Source organism: Alosa pseudoharengus, unplaced genomic scaffold (assembly GCF_046254945.1).
Source record: "Alosa pseudoharengus isolate Yale_2024_CS ecotype anadromous, Long Island Sound unplaced genomic scaffold, YU_APseudo_1.1 YU_APseudo_1.1_scf_5, whole genome shotgun sequence".
NCBI classification, from domain to species: Eukaryota; Metazoa; Chordata; class Actinopteri; order Clupeiformes; family Clupeidae; genus Alosa; species Alosa pseudoharengus.
The window spans coordinates 32556472-32573852 of NW_027468837.1; the positions used below are offsets into that span (position 1 = coordinate 32556472).

Consider the following 17381-nt stretch of genomic DNA (forward strand, 5'->3'; position numbering starts at 1 on the left):
GTTTGGAAACCTTCTCAGACATACGTAAGTAGACTAGTAGTTTAGCTCTCATCTTATGCATGCTTTTCTAATGAGAAACGCGGATAGTTTCTCTCCAAGGAAAACGCTATCCTTTCGCTCTCTACGCAACAATAACAACGTCTCATTTATACACTATCATCCAACCCCCCACCTCTGTTCCATAACCTTTTACCCAGAGAATTTCTATAGCAGTGAAGGACGGGCAGGAGCAGGAAACGATTGGTCTGACACTTAGGGAAGAGGGTAGTTTATTCTAGGACATAGTGATGATTGGACAGAAATGTCTATGGGCGGGACTTCGGGGACTGGAAAGTATTGAATGCACATGTTTACCATCGCTCGCTGCTACAGTGGTACAAACAGGGAGGAGAGTGAGCGGCTACAGTACAGGTAAGCAGGCTTGCTAGCTAACTGAAAACGTTTTGAAGTTACTGTCGATACAGGACTAACTCTTTACATATCCACACTGTATACTCCCATAAAGCACCTGAGTTCGGCTGACAGCTACTCGTACGAGTTTCATGTGACGTTAGCGTTATTCTATATGTCACACTACACTTTGAGTGAAGGCTAATTGTATAAAACCCTTCAAATAGCCTATAACGCTGCTGTTATGTAAATTATTCTTAAATTATAAGAATATAAGATTTTTTCTCTACTATGGTTATCTCCTTACGTATTATAATCACTGTTTCCTCTGAAATGTTGCCTGCAGATCTCTAGAGTAGCCTAAGGAAACTTTCAGGAAGACCTTTTTAGGCACTGTCTACAGCTGGCCTTCCAGAAATCATTGGAATTTTACCTTTGACTACGATGGTGGAGTCAAGTGATAGTTTGGAGCCAGACTTGACTGGATAACTTTCATGTCATCTCACTTTGATGACCCTGAAGACTGTATGCAAGGAATCTAGAAGAAGCATGTGGATCAGGATATCTGAAATACCTGAAATAAGTATTAGTGCAGTGGTCTGCTCTAATGCAGGATCAGTGTGTCAGTTATGACCACAGAGTGCTGACAACAGGACTGGGACTACTATCATAAGGACACAATCACCAGCTTGTACATCACTGATTATCTCAGGGTTTCGCAAATATAAAGCCCTCATAACAAAAGCCAGGGAATTCTCTGACATGCGTAGTCAGCAAACTGGATTTTATCAAGATCAGAGGCACTAACTCTCCTTGTGACGTCAGAGACATTTCGTAAGATGACGACAGGCACCCTGCTGGACTATCCAACCACAGAATCTCCCTTCAGCAGTCCTCCAGTCGCCATGCCAGCTCTAAGCCGGGCTCCGACGCAAGGGCCACCCCACCTTTGGCCCCCTCTGGACTTTGTGCTGGGCGCACTGGCCTGCTGTGGAGCCTGCGTGTTCACGAACCCCCTGGAGGTGGTGAAGACACGCCTGCAGCTGCAGGGCGAGCTGAGGGCCCGCGGCTCCTACCAGAGGCACTACCGGGGCGTCCTGCAGGCCCTGTGGGTGGTGGGCCGCAACGATGGTCTCCGTGGCCTTCAGAAGGGCCTGAGCGCCGGTTTACTCTACCAGGGCTTCATGAATGGCGTGCGACTGGGCTTCTACTCCTACAGCGAGGCGGCTGGGCTCACCCAAGCCCCAGGTGGGAACATTATGGCTGGAGCCGTTGCGGGAGCCCTGGGGGCCTTCGTGGCATCACCAGCCTACCTGGTGAGTAAACCAGACAAGGCGGTCAAGTAGCAGTGAAACCTGTTGATTGGAACTCTGAAGATGAAGTGCTGAACTGGTTTGGGGAGGGCATGTTTAAGTAGTTCCATTAATGTTTATGATAGCGAAGAAAAGGCCCTTTGACAGATTTGGTCTACATTTCTATTGGAATGTGGTGTTATGTGGGTCAACGTCTGGGTTTTAAAAGCAATTCAGAGGTAATTATCAGTATGTTGACTAAAACATGGAGTCGTCAGTAGCAGCCTCTGATTCAGTATATGTACTGCTTTAGGTCTTTGCTTTATTAACAGTGTCCAGTACAATTACAGTTATGTACAATTGTCCAGAAAGGCAAATGCAGAATTTAGTCTTAGTTTTCCAGGATTTTTCATGTGTGACTTAATGTTTTACAATCTAGTAGGTCATTATCTGAACAACACTCACGGAGGTCAGGTCTTGTAAAGTTACATGTCTGAAATTCTGCGGGTCCTGTTGTTGATGTTCCTCACCCGCTCTTGCGTCCATCACATGGAACTTGACCCATTTAAAATTCTATACGTGTGTATCTGGGTCAGACAAGATATCCGGCACATACACATATCCAGTAAATGTGACTTTGTCACCCTATCTGGCTTCCATAGGCTCAGGTGACAGAGGAGGCTGAAAAAAGAGATGTGTACCTATTTTAAGGGTCCTTTGGCACGTGTCCAAGCTGTGTGTATGTTTGTGTGCTTCAATATAACGTGCATGATTTCCCGCTCTATAAACTGCCAAGTTTAGCAGAGCACTCACGTCATATGCTAATATAGCCACCAGGATGAGAAACATTAAAAGGATCTCACTGTATGAAGTCACGTGGGATAAATGACATTTTAAATTTCAAAACTGTAAAGCAGTAAAAATAATATAGACCAAAAAAGTAAAGATTGAAAGAAGCATTGGAATGAGCAATCTGAACATATGCAGTGTTATGCAACAGCCACACCTTACTCTTTATTGGTAGACAGGCTCTACGGTTGTTTACATTGAATGACTGTAGCACAGAGCATTCCACAGAGAGCCTGTGGTAGTTTTACAGTAGTCTACATGCACACAGAAAGCCAACACTGTGTCTCATTGCTGACTTTCCCCTCTTATAGGTCAAGACACATCTTCAAGCCCAAACAGTGGAGACTATTGCTGTGGGTCATCAACATAACCACCAGGTGAAGTAAATGGTCCTTTGATCTACATATATGGCCACAGGCTCTGTTATTACAGGATATACAAATATCTGTCCATATTTGCACTCTGTGTGCAGGGATGGCGTCTCGTTGAGAAACAGAGTTCCAGCAGGCCTATATCTGAACGTGTTAGACAGGTGCTGCTGGGCATGTGTGTTTCCTACCACAAGACAAATGCTTGTGACACACCTCCCACAGTCTTCTAGCTGTAGCCAATGAGAGGGTTTCAAAAAGAGGCGTGCGCCTGGTTTGTGCTGTGGCTTTGGTTTGTCTTGTCCCTGAGGCGAACTTTGGCCAGGCTTGGATCGCATCACAGATACCATTTTTTCCCCTTCATTGCGTAAACAATTAGTTTACTTACTGTAGCCTCTTACTGTTAAGTGATTGAATTATTTACTTCAATAGCTCTGTATGTTTAGTACTATGTACATAGAACGATCTCCGATCAATCGGTTTGATTCCGACCTGCAGTATTTTCCTGATCCCACCTCGTATCTCTCTCCCATTCGCCTCCCCCCTCTCTCTCTCTCTCTCTCTCTCTCTCTCTCTCTCTCTCTCTACTGTCCTATGGACCTAAAGGCAAAAGCCCCAAAAATATGCTTAAAAATTGCAATTAAAGGGGACCTATTCAGAAATACCTTCTGTGTTAAAGCGTGGTCTTGTGGCTTCATTTAATTATGATTGAGTGCATTCTGTTGTACAAGACATACTGTGTATTCACTTTAGCACAGTGATGTTTAGTTGTGTAAATTGTGTCTTTATGTCTTTAAAGCAACCAATTCCCTGAACACCTCTTTTATTCTGGAACTCCTGATGTGTTTAGCCAGATTTACATGAATTTAGAGGGGAGATGCTGCATTAAAACTGAAATGACATCCTGGTCTATAATTTTCTCTTTCACAGATTTATAAATAGCACACATTTGTCAATTGCTAAACAGACTTACAGATTTAAACTAACAATCCTCTCTTTCTCTCGCTCTCTCTCACTGTCTCTTTCCCTCTCAGGGAGTGTCAAGTGCCTTTGCTTCCATCTACCGCCGTGAGGGGCTGGTGGGACTGTGGAGAGGGGTGAACGGAGCTGTGCCCAGGGTCATGGTGGGCTCAGCTGCCCAGCTTGCAACCTTCAGCTCGGCCAAGGAGTGGGTCTCTCACACAGAGGTGAGGTCATGGGCCCTAGACACACAGATCTCTCACTTTCTGTAGATTCACCAAAATAGTTTTCATTTGCCCCGAGTGTGAAGTTGTAAGAATCATTATCCTTTTGAGCTCTTGGTGAATCACAAGGATATTCTGTGCCTCCTAAAATAAGACATTTGTCTTTCATGGCATTATTGCTGTTCTTGCGGAGTCTTTGCTAACTTAATGCACATTGTCTCTTACAGTGGTTTCATCCAAACAGCTGGCTGGTTGCCTTGACCGCTGCTATGCTAAGTGGTCTTGCGGTGACCATCACGATGACCCCATTTGATGTGATTAGCACAAGACTTTACAACCAACCTGTGGATGAGTTTCGAAGGGTAGGGTTTTCATATTCCCTTTTCTTAATTGGGCTATCTGTGTGTCAGTCGGTGCCTTGTGTATTGAGATGACCTATGATTTCCCCTAGTAACTTTTGTACAAAACATTAAACATGTCTCTCAATTCCATAATGCTTACACATTTTTGTTTAAATTGCACTGCCACGAATACTTCTTGCATCTGTCTTTCTTACTCTTTCTACTCTTTCTAGCCTGTTTCGTTCCGTTTGTATTTACCTCTCCTTCTGTCTTTCTCTGTCATCCCTGATGCTCAGGGCCAGCTGTACCGGGGCTTCCTGGACTGCATGCTGAAGGTGATGAAGGCCGAGGGCCCGCTGGGCCTGTATAAGGGCATCGGGCCAGTGTTCCTGCGCCTCGCCCCCCACACGGTGCTCAGCATGCTGCTGTGGGACGTGATGAGGCAGAGGGCGCTCCAGTACCAGTTGGACTCCCTGTGAAGAGCTGTTGAAAGAGAGTCATGCCGGGGTGGGGAGGGGGGGGTCAGGAACCACGCTCGCTTGTCTAGGTGCCGAGGTTATGGCAGCGCAGCTGCACCTTAGTCTGAGCACTCCAGTTAAAGACACTCTCAGGGAGAATGTGTTACAGGATCACGCTGAGAAAGGGAAGGGAAACTTTTCTTGGGGCCATTTAATTTAGCCTCATGTTCATTTGGTAGGTCTCTCAGGATTTCCTTGTATCATTTTGTCTTTTAAGCAGTACATACTGAATCACAGGGTGCTACATCTCCATGTTTTAGTGAACATACTGATAATTACCTCTGAATACGTCTTGGACTAATGCTAAAGCTATGGTCAATGAACACAACTCATCATAAAACGGATGCAATCCTCCTCTCTGTGCCTGACCTTAGAATGAGTACACTGTCATGTAACAGGCTAATATGATGTATGCTCTCCCTGAAGATAAAGATGTGCTATATTCATTAGTAAAATGGAGAAAATTATATGCCTTCTGTGCTTTATGTATTGAATGAAAAATGTAAATACTAATTATCTATAAATGTTGATATATTAATCACTATGTATCCCCCTTAATAAAGATTTTGCTGATATAAAAATGTGTTGATGGTACTTTATAGAAAATATAAACCAATAAAATATATACTGTACAAATACAGAGCACCATTGATAATCAGTTCTTTAGCGAGACTGAAACTCATTCTCAGTGCACTCTGAAAGAAAATACAAGGCAAAAGAATGGTTATCTCCTTTGAGTTGAGTAATGTCCTGACCTTTGTAGCTTGAGATAGATAGTGGTAACATGAGCTCTGTGATCAGTGCTATGAAATGGGTGCATGTCTTTGAAAAGAGTATTCTGTTTTTTGATGAAAGGATCCTTGATGATTGAATTACTTGTCCCACATAAGAGCTGGACTAACCACCGTTATCCACCATTTGTTATACTTGAATCATGACTTTTGGTGCTGTAATGGTGTGGCTGCCAATGGAGGACAATCCTGTGGTTTCCATTCTGCAAGGTAAGTGAGTGGGGATGTTTCAGAATGAATATGAAAGTAATCACGGGAGAGCTCATGTGATAATGTTTGCTGCTGTATTAATATATACATTTCAAAAAGTACACATAATGTCCTGTAGTTAATGACTATTTTGTTATCAGGAGTGGTTGGGGCTTGTGGAACAACTCTGATGTGTAATCTGTTACGGGTTAGCCTGTTCGTCCGTTGCACAAGGTGATTTTGCAGTATATTTTATTTAAGCAATAAAAACCATAAAACATTTTGAATTGTTATGTTCTGTAACCATTATAATAACATTGATGATATGAAACAAATTGTTGCCAAGTTTTCAAACCTTTTCCAGGCTTTCATGCAAAACTGTTAAAAAGTCTACTCTCAACCCTAAATATCCAACAATTGTATGACTTCTTGAGTGCTGGGACTGAAGAGTGAGACTGAAACAGCATTATTAGTTACAGTGATATAATACACTTGATGGGATCTGACCAAATGTCTCTTGACTTGTACTCCTCAGATACACACCAGCAGATGGCACTTCTGAGAGACCAAATTATGAAACAAAGTTGATTGGTCGCCTAAGCAGTGGAATCCAATTCATTCTCCTCACAGGAGTTCTTTCTCTGGTGGGACCTCGCGTCTCTTCCCTGATAGTCCTGGAGTTCTGCCTCAGAGCTGTCCTGGCCTCACTCATTTTTGGACAGGCAAGATTCCACAAAACCCACATTAACCACACAAACTTATACAGTCCTGGGGTGATACAATAATTGCTACACATAATCATTCCACCAATGGTTTTATCTCAAGGCACTATAAGTCACTGGTCACATTATGCTTGTAATTATGCTCGTTATCTTGTGTCTATCACCACACAGTTTTCTAGCTCAAACTTTTGTATTGTAATACAATGCTGTGGTGGCCCTTCATATTACTGCTGAAGGAAGATCTATTTTGATCTAGTTAGATTGAGACTCTCTCCATCTACTCTATTAGGGAAACCTGCATGAAGTCACCAAGCAGTTCCTGATCCAGTGCCAGTTCTCGCTGGGCTGTGCGCTCACCTGCACTCTCCAGTACCTCCACGGAGGAGCCCCGCACCGCGGGCTCAGCCTCCTGCTGGCCGCCGGCCTCTGCTGGTTCCTGGCCAGGCAGGGTGAGCGCCTGTGGGCTCATGCAGGCCTGCTGTACCCCAGGCACTACTCTCAGCGCGACTGCGGCGTCTGCCTCACCCTGGTCTCCTCTCGGGACGCTCTGCTACCTACGCTACGCCGCATTGTCGTCATGATCTTCACTCTAGCCAGTGTGGCTGCCACTGCTGTGGTGAGTCAGCACTTCCTGTTGGGGGCGGAAGACCTTAGGTTTTGGACACCAATGACCCTGTGCTACATCTTACTATTGCTTCGGGTATTGGGTAAGTGTGCGTGTGTGTGACTGTAACCATTCATCAACCAACACCTTAGACAATCAGCTCAGAACAAAAGTTCTTTAAAAAAAAAAGCTGTTCATGGTTCAGAGGCTTTGAATGCATATGGGAGCCTTATCAACATGATAGCATCAGGTTATAATAAGAAAGTAGAGTGATGACAGGGAATGAACTTTTCAGAAATGCTGCCGGGGAGAAGATTCCCCAGCTTGTATTCACTCCATTCTAATTCATCTTGTTTTAATTAGTTGAGGAAGCTAATAATCATATCATCACATACAACAAGTAACCACAAGATGCATGGAGATGAATAAAGAATGAACTTTGATCCTATTGCACCTTGTTGAGTATAGCTTTGTTTCTGTCTTTTCTCAGAGGACCAGCAGAGCAGCCCAGGCGGCCAGGCGATGCTGCGGTCGGCAGGGCTCCGCGTGGTGACCCTGTTTGTGTGGCTGCTGATAGTGGGGAACCTCACCGATGTGCTCCAGGTGCTGTTCTGCTTCTTGGGGGAGAGTGTGTGCCTGCTTCCCTCTCTGGGCCTCCTGCGTTCCACCGTGCCACCGGTGAGTTAGTCAGCCTCTGTGGATGGCAGTCAGATTTACTAACAGATATAAACAACTCAATGACAGACATAGTTGGAACATGTTGGTCTATGTACATGCCCAGGTACCACTTTTGTAACAGTCATGTGCCCTTGTCCCTTTTATAGCAAAGTTGTCAATGTTAAAAATAAAATCAATTTAGGACAGGAGCACTGAAGTTCACTGTGACTTACAAATGCTGCAGTGATCTCAATGCCCAGAAATAGAATCACTAATTTGTCAAGATTACAAGCTCTTTTGGAAGTCAAAGACAATTCAACATGCTACCAAGTGTTAGCTATAATCGACTGCAGGCGTTTTTCTTAACTAGGACAAGTGCACTAATAGCTACTTTCTGTCTATAAATATATCCTGCAAGGCAGTAAGTTGGTAATTAGAAGGGGAAATCAACTCACAGCACTGCATTTGAGTTTTGGTCCCCTGTAATACAGGACATAAACATGGTTGCTATTGTTTTTGTTTTGGCTCATTGTGTTATTTATTTGTTACTTTCGTTGTGTAATTGATAATGACGTAAAACATATTTTTATGTAGACCTGCTCTCTATGCTATGGGTGTGTTTCTGAAGGCTGTGTTTATTCCGTTCCTTCTCAAGGAAGATGACAAGGATCCTCATGGCCCACCATCCTCTGAATGACAAGAACAGGCTTCCTTTTCTCACACAGCCAACTGTGGCATGACTAACTGACTGAACCCATTGCACAAGACCGCTATACTCCTGTACATGGTGATGTGGTCCCATGTTCATGCTCTGTAATGTGGACTCAACCTGTTTTATCTACAGGCCGTGCAGGCATATTATGTAACTCTTCACTCATTAACTAGGTGGAATGGCATATGGGTGTGGTACAGGTCCTCGTAGGGCCAAAGCTCTGACAATGACAATGACTCAAACTCATAAAGCAGGGCCTCTCCACTGCCACAGGAAATCATTCTTTAAAGACACAGGCTTAAAGTCTGTGATGACAGGAATAGCATGGAATGCCATGGGTAAATGGGACTCCAGAAAAGTGGTTCCAGAAAAAATATAGCATAAAACACAAAGGAAGAAGGTTAGAGTTAGAGGACATTGTTAAGAGAACTGGTCTGTAAACAAAGAGAGAACTGTATGTCAAGGCCACACTGTTCAGACTGTTCATAAGAGCAGCCTACTGCACAGTCAGCAGAACCATCCCAACAGAAGAAGACTCTTGTGCAGTAATCAACCTCAGCTCCTGGCTGTTTCAATCATGAACAAGGACATGTGGTAACTATCTCAGGCTCCCACTAAACTCCATGGTCGGCATGAATGGGGAAACACCATACAGTGGTCTAAACATTTTGAACTTCTTGTAAAATTTCAGGTGTTCGCGGGATTCCAACATTTAATAACAAAAGCATCTACCTCAATAAACCATTAACACACTCAAATAGTGGTTTGGTAGGACGGTGTGAGTTTGATTTAGAGCAGTTTTGTTTTCTTGTGTTAAATGCAGCTGTGGTCCAATGTACACCTTGATAATGTGATTACATTATTGGGGGGGTGGGGGGGCGACGACGACACATTTTCTAGAGCATTTACAGTACCTTGATGCGTTCAGTGTCAAATTAAATGTGAAAACCTACAATCATTGACTGGTCATATTTATTATCAGTGATAGAATGGGGTGTTTGGATTAGCTTTTGTAATCACCGTCTGTATGGTGAAGAGAAAATACAGAAAAGACATAGAGGGCTCTATCTTAACGACAGAAAACAGAATTATGAAAATGCAAGTAGCTTTGTGGGCGGATCTCGGGCGCTGTTGCTATTTTACAGGCGGGATAATGACTGTTGCGCCCGACGCAAATCTAAAATGGGGTGGTCTGAAGTAGCTACATTAGCCTACCTGTGGAGGGAAAATTCCAATATGCGCTGACTGCAAAATAGGAAACACAAAAGCGCGAGTATACAAAGTCAATTGCGCTGGAGTGCAAGATAGAGCCCATAGAGAGCATGAGACACACTGCCGTCTTTTAAAGACAATTACAACATACTTTTAATGTGACTCAGTTTAAACACAAATGTGAGTCTGCGCACGCACACACACACACACACTTATGTGCTATGACTCATTTTCCTCACACACATCGAGCTTACTAAATTAACAAGGACAGAATCGTATCTCAACCAGCAGTATACTCATGCAGAATTGTGTGATTTCCTGTTTTGGGGTGTTTGAGGCATATTCCAAACCCATTTCCTTGCCAGTTGTCCTCTGCACAACAGGACAAAAGTGATAGTGTGTTATCTGCATATAACACACAAGCATATGGAGAGATTCTTGCACACAAACACAGCATCAGAGCTGCTCCTCCACTTCTTGTCTAGTTGCAGCTTTTGGCAACTAAAGTGATGGTGAGGAGGAGGAGCTTGTGCTGGCGGGGATGATGTCATTGCTGGGCATGCTCCCTCCTGCTGCTGTGACATCACTGTGGCATTCCATTCTTCAGACACTGGAACAACACAACCCCCCGACCCAGACCCCTCCCCCTGATTCTTAACCCTGTAGCCCCCTTACCTAATATTGGTTTACATCTCACCCTTTCTATCTCATCTCTTTCAATCCTTTTCCCTCTCTCACTCCATTTTCATGAGTCTGTACCCTCTTTTCACTCAATCCCTCCTCCACCCCCCCCACCCCCTACAACTCCTTTCTTCTTTTGGTGTCTTTTTTCCTTTCCTTGCTCCAGATTCCAGAGTCAGTGAAGGGAACTAGCTTCCCAAGGTTACGGTCCATTCAAAGCCAAACTATTTGCTGATAGGACTGATAAATATGAAGAGAGGGGGCACTTACTTTTCCAGTGGCTTAGTATACCACATACAACATGTATTCACTATTCTTTTCTTCCTATCATTACTTTTTGCCTCTCAGTTAGACAATCCCTGCCTTTCTCTTACCTTCTTGCTTTAAGGAATCTGTCTGCAGTCTCACTTTATACCCTCATGAACTGACCTGAGCTCCTGAGAACTGTCTGAGCCTGCCTCGGTTTGGATATTATCCTTTCTTTTGATTTATCCGGAGGCACAAAACAACAGGAAAACTGTGTAAAATGGATGCTTCAAGAAAAGGAAAAAAAAAACTAACAAGAGGCAATAGCATTGGCATTGGGGGATGGGAGGAGAAAAATGAAGGGGAACAGAAAAAAAGAGAGAGGGCAGACTCGATGAGGGAGGTAGAGAAAATAAAGTGACAGAACAATGAGAAGGGGAGAGGAACAGGGGCACGCAGAGAAAAGAAGTAGAGGCAAAGCTGGAAAAGGCAGGTACAGTCACATCCTGCTGAATTCTCAGAGATAAAGGAGAGGAAAGGGGGGATGTGTATTTGTGTGTGTGTGTGTGTGCATGTGCGTGTGTGCGTGTATGTGTGCCTGTGCGTGTATGCACACGCATGCCTTGTAGTAGTGCATGCTTTTTTGCATGTACTATACATCATGTCTTAGCTTTCAGTGCTTGTGTTTTAGTGCATGTCTCACAGCTGATGGGTGGTTGTGAAATCTGTGTGTGTGTGTGTCTGTACGAAAACTTTATGACTAGATTATTTTTGTGTGTTGATGACTGTGCATGTGTCATCCATTTTAGTTGGCTTTGTCAGTGATGAACTGTTTACCTTTTACGGCTGGGAAAGGAGTGTTGTCACTAAGCAGGGGAGAGGGAGGGAGCAGGAGTGTGGGAGGGAGAGAGGGAGGAAGAGAGGGAGAGAGAGGGAGGGGGTGAGCAGTGGAGGAAAAGGAGTGGCTTTCTGTAGATAGCTGCCCGTTCTACGACAGCCCTCTCTCTTACTCTTTTAGTGACGGCCCTGTGAGTGACACTAGTAGGGCCGACCGGGAGCTTCAAGATTCAGAAGGAGTGAAAGAGAGGGAGAGGAAGAGAGGAAAAGAGGACTACAGAGCAGAGGGTTAATACTAGTTCCCCAACAGGTATGTTGAATGGGTTTTGCACATTGAGTTATGCAATTCTTTTCTTTCAGGAAACAGTGATCTCACTTTAGTTTCTCAATATACTTGACAAAATGGTGAATATGATGAAACCGTGCCAACTGGACCAGAGGGAACAGTGGGAGAGAGGATTGTGCTTGTGGGCTTAAGATTTGCTGTGATTTATACAGCATGTTCATTCCTGCATTTTAAGTATACTTTGCACATACTGCATACACAGTAGCCTATAAGTACATACATGCACATGTACATAGACACATGTTTGTTTATATGTGTCTGTGTATTTGTGTTTGTGTTTGTGTGTCTGGTGAATGTGTTTAAAGGCACAATATCAGTATTTACTGGTAAATGGAACAGTCCTCTCTGACATTTCGTTCTTGTTTGAGTGTGAAAGACATTGGTTACTCTCTGTACATTATATTCCAATAGCTTTACACTCAGGTGATCACACCTCATACATTTGCCCCACACAAGGGGTCGTACATAAGTGCCAGTATTCCCATCTCTGACCAAACATTCTAGCAGGGCGAAGGCCAGGTACATCACCAAAAGATAAACAAAGTTCTGGTCTTTGTCTTAATTTGAAAGTAAAAGCAAATTGATGAGCAAAACAATCTGAAGCCAGTACTTGTACTCACTTTCTTAAACACTACTTTCATAAAGACAATACTCAAATGAATACACATTACTCTATTGCAGCAGATATAGACACTGTTATTCTTTTGCATGTGAGAGGGAGGGAGACAGAGTGGGGGTGGTTTGTGTAAATGATTATAGTTGGTGTGAGGAAATGTGTCCCATGGGTGGGACTCCACTGACCAGCTTGATCATAAATGGGTGTTAAAAAGCCTTGCTTTCTCTTTCTGGATGCTTAAATAAACCACAATGTTCCACTGCCTGCCCAGATAATAGAAAAACAGGAAAAAACATTGCTTTTTTAACAGCAAGTCCAAGTTAGTAATAATAATATTCCTGAAATATGGCAGCAACATGAAACAAAGTTACATTACATGATTTTTTTGGGTTGTAATACAGAATAACTTTCTTTTTTTTTTAAATCCTCTGCAAATTATACAGCAGGCCTAATGAGAAAGAAGTATGACTGTGTGTTTGGGTAGACGCAGGAGAGTCTTTAACTAACACTCTCCATGCTGCCGTTCCAGCACCATGATGTCTGCAGCACCCCCAAAGAGGATGGTGTCTTCAGTGTTCATCACTCTGGCCTCCCCTTACCGCGCCACCGTCACACCCAACTCCCACGTTCACAGCACCAAGGCCAGAGACTCTGGCCTGCCCCTCAGCCCCGGCTATGGCACCAGTGAGCCTCAGCTCGCCCAGCGCCGACCCTCTGCCACCTTGCAAGATGGACACAGGAGGACACAGATGCCTTCGCCTTCCCCAGCTTCAGCCCCAGAACCTTTCCCAGAACCCCCTTCACCTGCGGCAACCGTGGGAAAGGACAGGGGCTCTGGGGGAGGAAAGAGCCCCAAACAGGACTCGGCTGCAGAACCCTTCTCTGATGGTAATCACCTGCCAGACCATACAGATTTAGTCAAAAGATATTTTATTGCCTCTCTGAATATGTAAAAACATATGTGGAATCAGTATGCATTATCTCCTTTCTTCTCTCCTCTCTCCTCTGAGTGTTACCAAAGTCATCAATATCTATAATATACTCTCTGTGATCTTTCTGACTCAAGTCAGAGCAAGCAAGCAATATTGTGCAGTGAAAGATGGCAACATATTTGTGTGTTGTGCAAAGTTAAAGTATTTCAATCAACATTAGTATGCCTGTGCTTGTGATGGGCAGATGGAAAAATCCACCATGTTCATCTAACCACCCTCCACCCCACTGTGATCTTGTTATACCAGAGTTTTTTCCCCCTCCGCCCCCTGTGACATCTCCCTCTGCCCTCTCGACTGGTCCTGCTATTCCCCCACCGCTTTCTCCATCCATCCAGAACCCCCATCTCAGCCCCCCTCACCTCCAGCACGCTACACCCACTGCCACAACAGCTGAGGTAAGTCCTCCTGGCCTCAAGAACCACTTTTTCCCCCACAACCATTCCCACCCCAAGACCGGCATACTCACCATCGTAGGAACACGAAGGGAATCCAACAGCTTGTTGTGACAGCACATTTTTGCTGAATTTCCAGTGGATTTTGGAGGACTTGTGGTGCTCTAGAGAGCAGTGTCAAATAAGTACATCTGCAGATGAGATTAGAGGGGGGGGGGGGGTACGTGAAGGCAGCTGGGGCGCAGTTGTTTTTTAGGAGACAAGCGTGACCTGCGCTTTGTTGTCTCTGTCTTTTTAGCCTTACCAAAAGAAACAGAGCATTTAACCAAATACACACATCTCGGCAACTTTTCTCCAGCTCAGTGAAATTTAACGCTCCCTCTTGCGCCATTATTGTGGGTTCAGTCTTGTGGCAGATGCAATGAAAACAGTGGCCACTGTAGCTGCCTAATCTCGGGCACCGAGGCTGGGAGCATAGTGTTCCCTCATCGGGTCAGAGGGGAATTCACACATTTCTGTTCACAACTCACCCAGGCCATGGGGCCCTATGAGTGTTCAGCTATGTTGGTTGAGCTCAGCAAACAGCATTCCTCCGCATAGAAATACACAATGTTTTCAAAAATGCAAATATTTGTGTTCAGATCCATCTATGGCAACAAATGTTCTCTGCATTAAGCAGATTTTCCCCATACGCTATTTGTGTAACGTTTCCTGTGAGAACATGAAAGACACAAAAAATGTGCATGTATACAACACAATGACAGGACATTATTTAGGGAGTTGAAGGGAGTACACAATATAGGTGTTAGGTTGGAAATCCCAAATAGGAGACCAATTGTTAAACTCAGGTGATGTTTCAAATACAAAAATGGTACTGATATAAGATAACATAAGATTAGATTTTTTTATTGTCATTGTACAATATACAATGAAATTCAGGTACACTCAAGAACCAGGCTCTATAGAGAGTAAAATATATACAATAAATAATAAAATATAGTAAAATTGATAACATAATTAATAAGATAATAAATACTCTGCCTCCATGTACTCATCGTCCCATTTTCACATCACACATACATTTGTATCTCCACTCATTCATGCCAATGTAGTTAATGCAGTTAAAAAGAGAATTATTGTGATGTGTTCCGGTTTGCTTTAAGCTCCAAGATCATTATGGTAATGGCTTTGGGATAAAAACTGTTCATGAGTCTTGTGATGCGTGTTTTTATGGACCTGTAGCGTATCCTGGATGATAACAGTACAGGTGATGTGGAATGTACAATACTGTACAATACAGTACAATATACTGACAGATCAAGAGGGGGTCAATAATCTACAGTGATCCATTATGTAACATTCTGATTAGCATCATTTCTTGACTTAAGGCCATTTTCAGCAGCTGTGCCAATCATTACATCAGTTTCATCACCTGGATGAAACACATCACAATCAGAGAATGTCTAATAGGAAGACGGGCTCTGTCACAACCTCCAAAGTTCAAAGATTGATTTGAAGCCTGGGCAGTTGAATGGTGTTGAGTTTTTACAAAGCGGATAGCTGTCGTCGCTCTCTGAACCATCGTAACCTTTCTCACAAAGGCAGGAGCTCCCACTGAGAAACAGCTTGAGGAGAGACACCCCTCTGGTGGAGACGAGAAAAATGAACAGCCTCAGACATGGTCGGACGACTCGAGGGACAATGTGGGACTAGAGAGCAGAGGTGAATGCCAACACAAAGTTAAAGCTTTAAACATAGCTCTAGCGAATTTAGTTTATTCTTATCATTTTGCAGTTTTCATTTGTGCATGCCATGGCTAGCTTTAATTCTATTTTGTTTGTTAGATCTGTGTGGCTTTTGCAGAAAATCAGTGGCTCTTAGTGAACCTGCCATTGAGGCCCTAAACAGGACATACCATGCCACTTGTTTCCAGTGTCGGCAATGTCACATTCCCCTGGCTGGCAAACTGTACTATAACAAAGCTGGGATACCACTCTGTGAGGACTGCTACCAGGTGTGTGCTACTCTGTGTAACTACTTTGTTGTCACAACAACTCATTAGATCTAAACTGACAAACAACATGCTGGTTTCACATTGGTTTCACGGGAACCCATGCATAGAGGACAATAGCACTTAACCTATTCTCAACCCTTAAAAGGCCAGCCTGGAGCCCTGCTGGGCCTGCGGTGAGGTCATCAAGGATCATGTGATTCGTGCCCTGGAACGAGCCTATCATCCACCTTGCTTCGTATGTACGACCTGCAAGCAACCAATTGGGGAGCAGAGATTTGCACAGGGAGAGGTTGGGGAGGTGTACTGCCTTCAGGACTACTACAGGTACACAACTGACAAAAAAAGTGTGATAATGCTAAGTTTGACTATTTAAACTATTCAATTGAAATAAGCATATTACACAGATGCTTATTCAGCTAATTGTCTGACCTGAAACTAATGAAGGACTTCTCTGAAACATGCAGAGAAACATGGTGGTCTAACAATCACTTGCTTTTTTGAACAATGCAGGAAGTATGCCCCACAGTGTAGTGCCTGTGACCTGCTGATCATTCCGAGAGAGGACGGCACAGACAGCTTCACAGTGGAGTGTCTTGGACGTTCCTTCCATGAAGAATGCTATCGTTGTGAGGTAGAGCATCTGACAAATTGAAGCAGTGTTGTCCATATGTCTATATATCAGTGAGTTTGTTGTATGCATGTGTGAAATGAGTGAGGCACTCATATGTGTGTGTGTGTGTGTGTGTGTGTGTGTGTGTGTGTGTGTGTGTGTGTGTGTGTGTGTGTGTGTGTGTGTGTGTGTGTGTGACTTTCAAATTCAAATTTGGATTTTACTGCAAACTGAAACGCCCTCCCTCTCACTCATACAGGTCTGCAGGGTAGTTCTCTCTCCGGAGCCTAATGACCAAGGCTGTCACCCACTGGAGGGTCAGATCCTCTGTAAACCCTGCCACTTGACACTGGTCCAAGGGGCACAGCAGTGAGGCCAAGGTCAAGGCCAGAAGCAAACCAAACAAGAACAACCCTAAGATGGGATGGAGCAAGGAGAGAAGGACACAGCAAACTCTATGCTGATGGAGCATCACACTTTGTGGGATGAACCACTGAAAATTACAATGTGTTTATATTTTTGTGGAAACTCATATTCTTGTTCATATCAAATGTACCTTATGTAAGCTTAGCCCTTTGTTTAATGTGTAGCAAGCAGCCCGTCTATTTTTTCACATAGCTTAGTTTGCACATTTTGTGAGCACCATCAATTTAAATGCACCAAAGATATTTATTCATTAAATCATACACATTGTTGGTATTTTCTATATTACATGAATACATAGAACATCCCTGTTTTTCACTTAATTAAGAAAAATAAAAGAAAATATTGGTCACACTGTCATTTCTGCCCTAGTGAAACGTCTTTTTTTCAGGTTA

General features: G+C 43.7%; 3 protein-coding genes across 4 annotated transcripts; all 3 read left to right on the top strand.

The window, feature by feature from the left end:
- The first annotated feature begins 326 nt into the window (after positions 1 to 326).
- slc25a34 (solute carrier family 25 member 34) lies at positions 327 to 5523 on the top strand. Its single transcript, XM_076267379.1, has 6 exons — positions 327 to 411; positions 737 to 1706; positions 2843 to 2908; positions 3934 to 4086; positions 4311 to 4445; positions 4721 to 5523. The coding sequence occupies exons 2-6, from the start codon at positions 1230 to 1232 to the stop codon at positions 4901 to 4903; spliced, it is 1014 nt and encodes a 337-aa protein (XP_076123494.1). The 5' UTR covers positions 327 to 411; positions 737 to 1229; the 3' UTR covers positions 4904 to 5523.
- Positions 5524 to 5876: 353 nt separating this feature from the next.
- On the top strand, positions 5877 to 9055 carry LOC143104898 (transmembrane protein 82-like). Its single transcript, XM_076269230.1, has 5 exons — positions 5877 to 5943; positions 6472 to 6644; positions 6934 to 7351; positions 7739 to 7926; positions 8561 to 9055. The coding sequence occupies exons 1-5, from the start codon at positions 5877 to 5879 to the stop codon at positions 8600 to 8602; spliced, it is 888 nt and encodes a 295-aa protein (XP_076125345.1). The 3' UTR covers positions 8603 to 9055.
- A 2116-nt stretch (positions 9056 to 11171) lies between these two features.
- fblim1 (filamin binding LIM protein 1) lies at positions 11172 to 17346 on the top strand. 2 transcript variants are annotated; one of them, XM_076267864.1, is made up of 9 exons: positions 11172 to 11249; positions 11775 to 11903; positions 13085 to 13443; positions 13794 to 13942; positions 15541 to 15661; positions 15784 to 15953; positions 16099 to 16277; positions 16464 to 16584; positions 16823 to 17346. In XM_076267864.1, exons 3-9 carry the CDS (start codon positions 13089 to 13091, stop codon positions 16934 to 16936), a joined length of 1209 nt encoding a protein of 402 aa, XP_076123979.1. In that variant the 5' UTR covers positions 11172 to 11249; positions 11775 to 11903; positions 13085 to 13088; the 3' UTR covers positions 16937 to 17346. The 2 variants fall into 2 exon arrangements, with proteins under 2 accessions (XP_076123979.1, XP_076123978.1); XM_076267863.1 differs by lacking the exon at positions 11172 to 11249 and having other exon boundaries at positions 11666 to 11903.
- Positions 17347 to 17381: the final 35 nt, after the last annotated feature.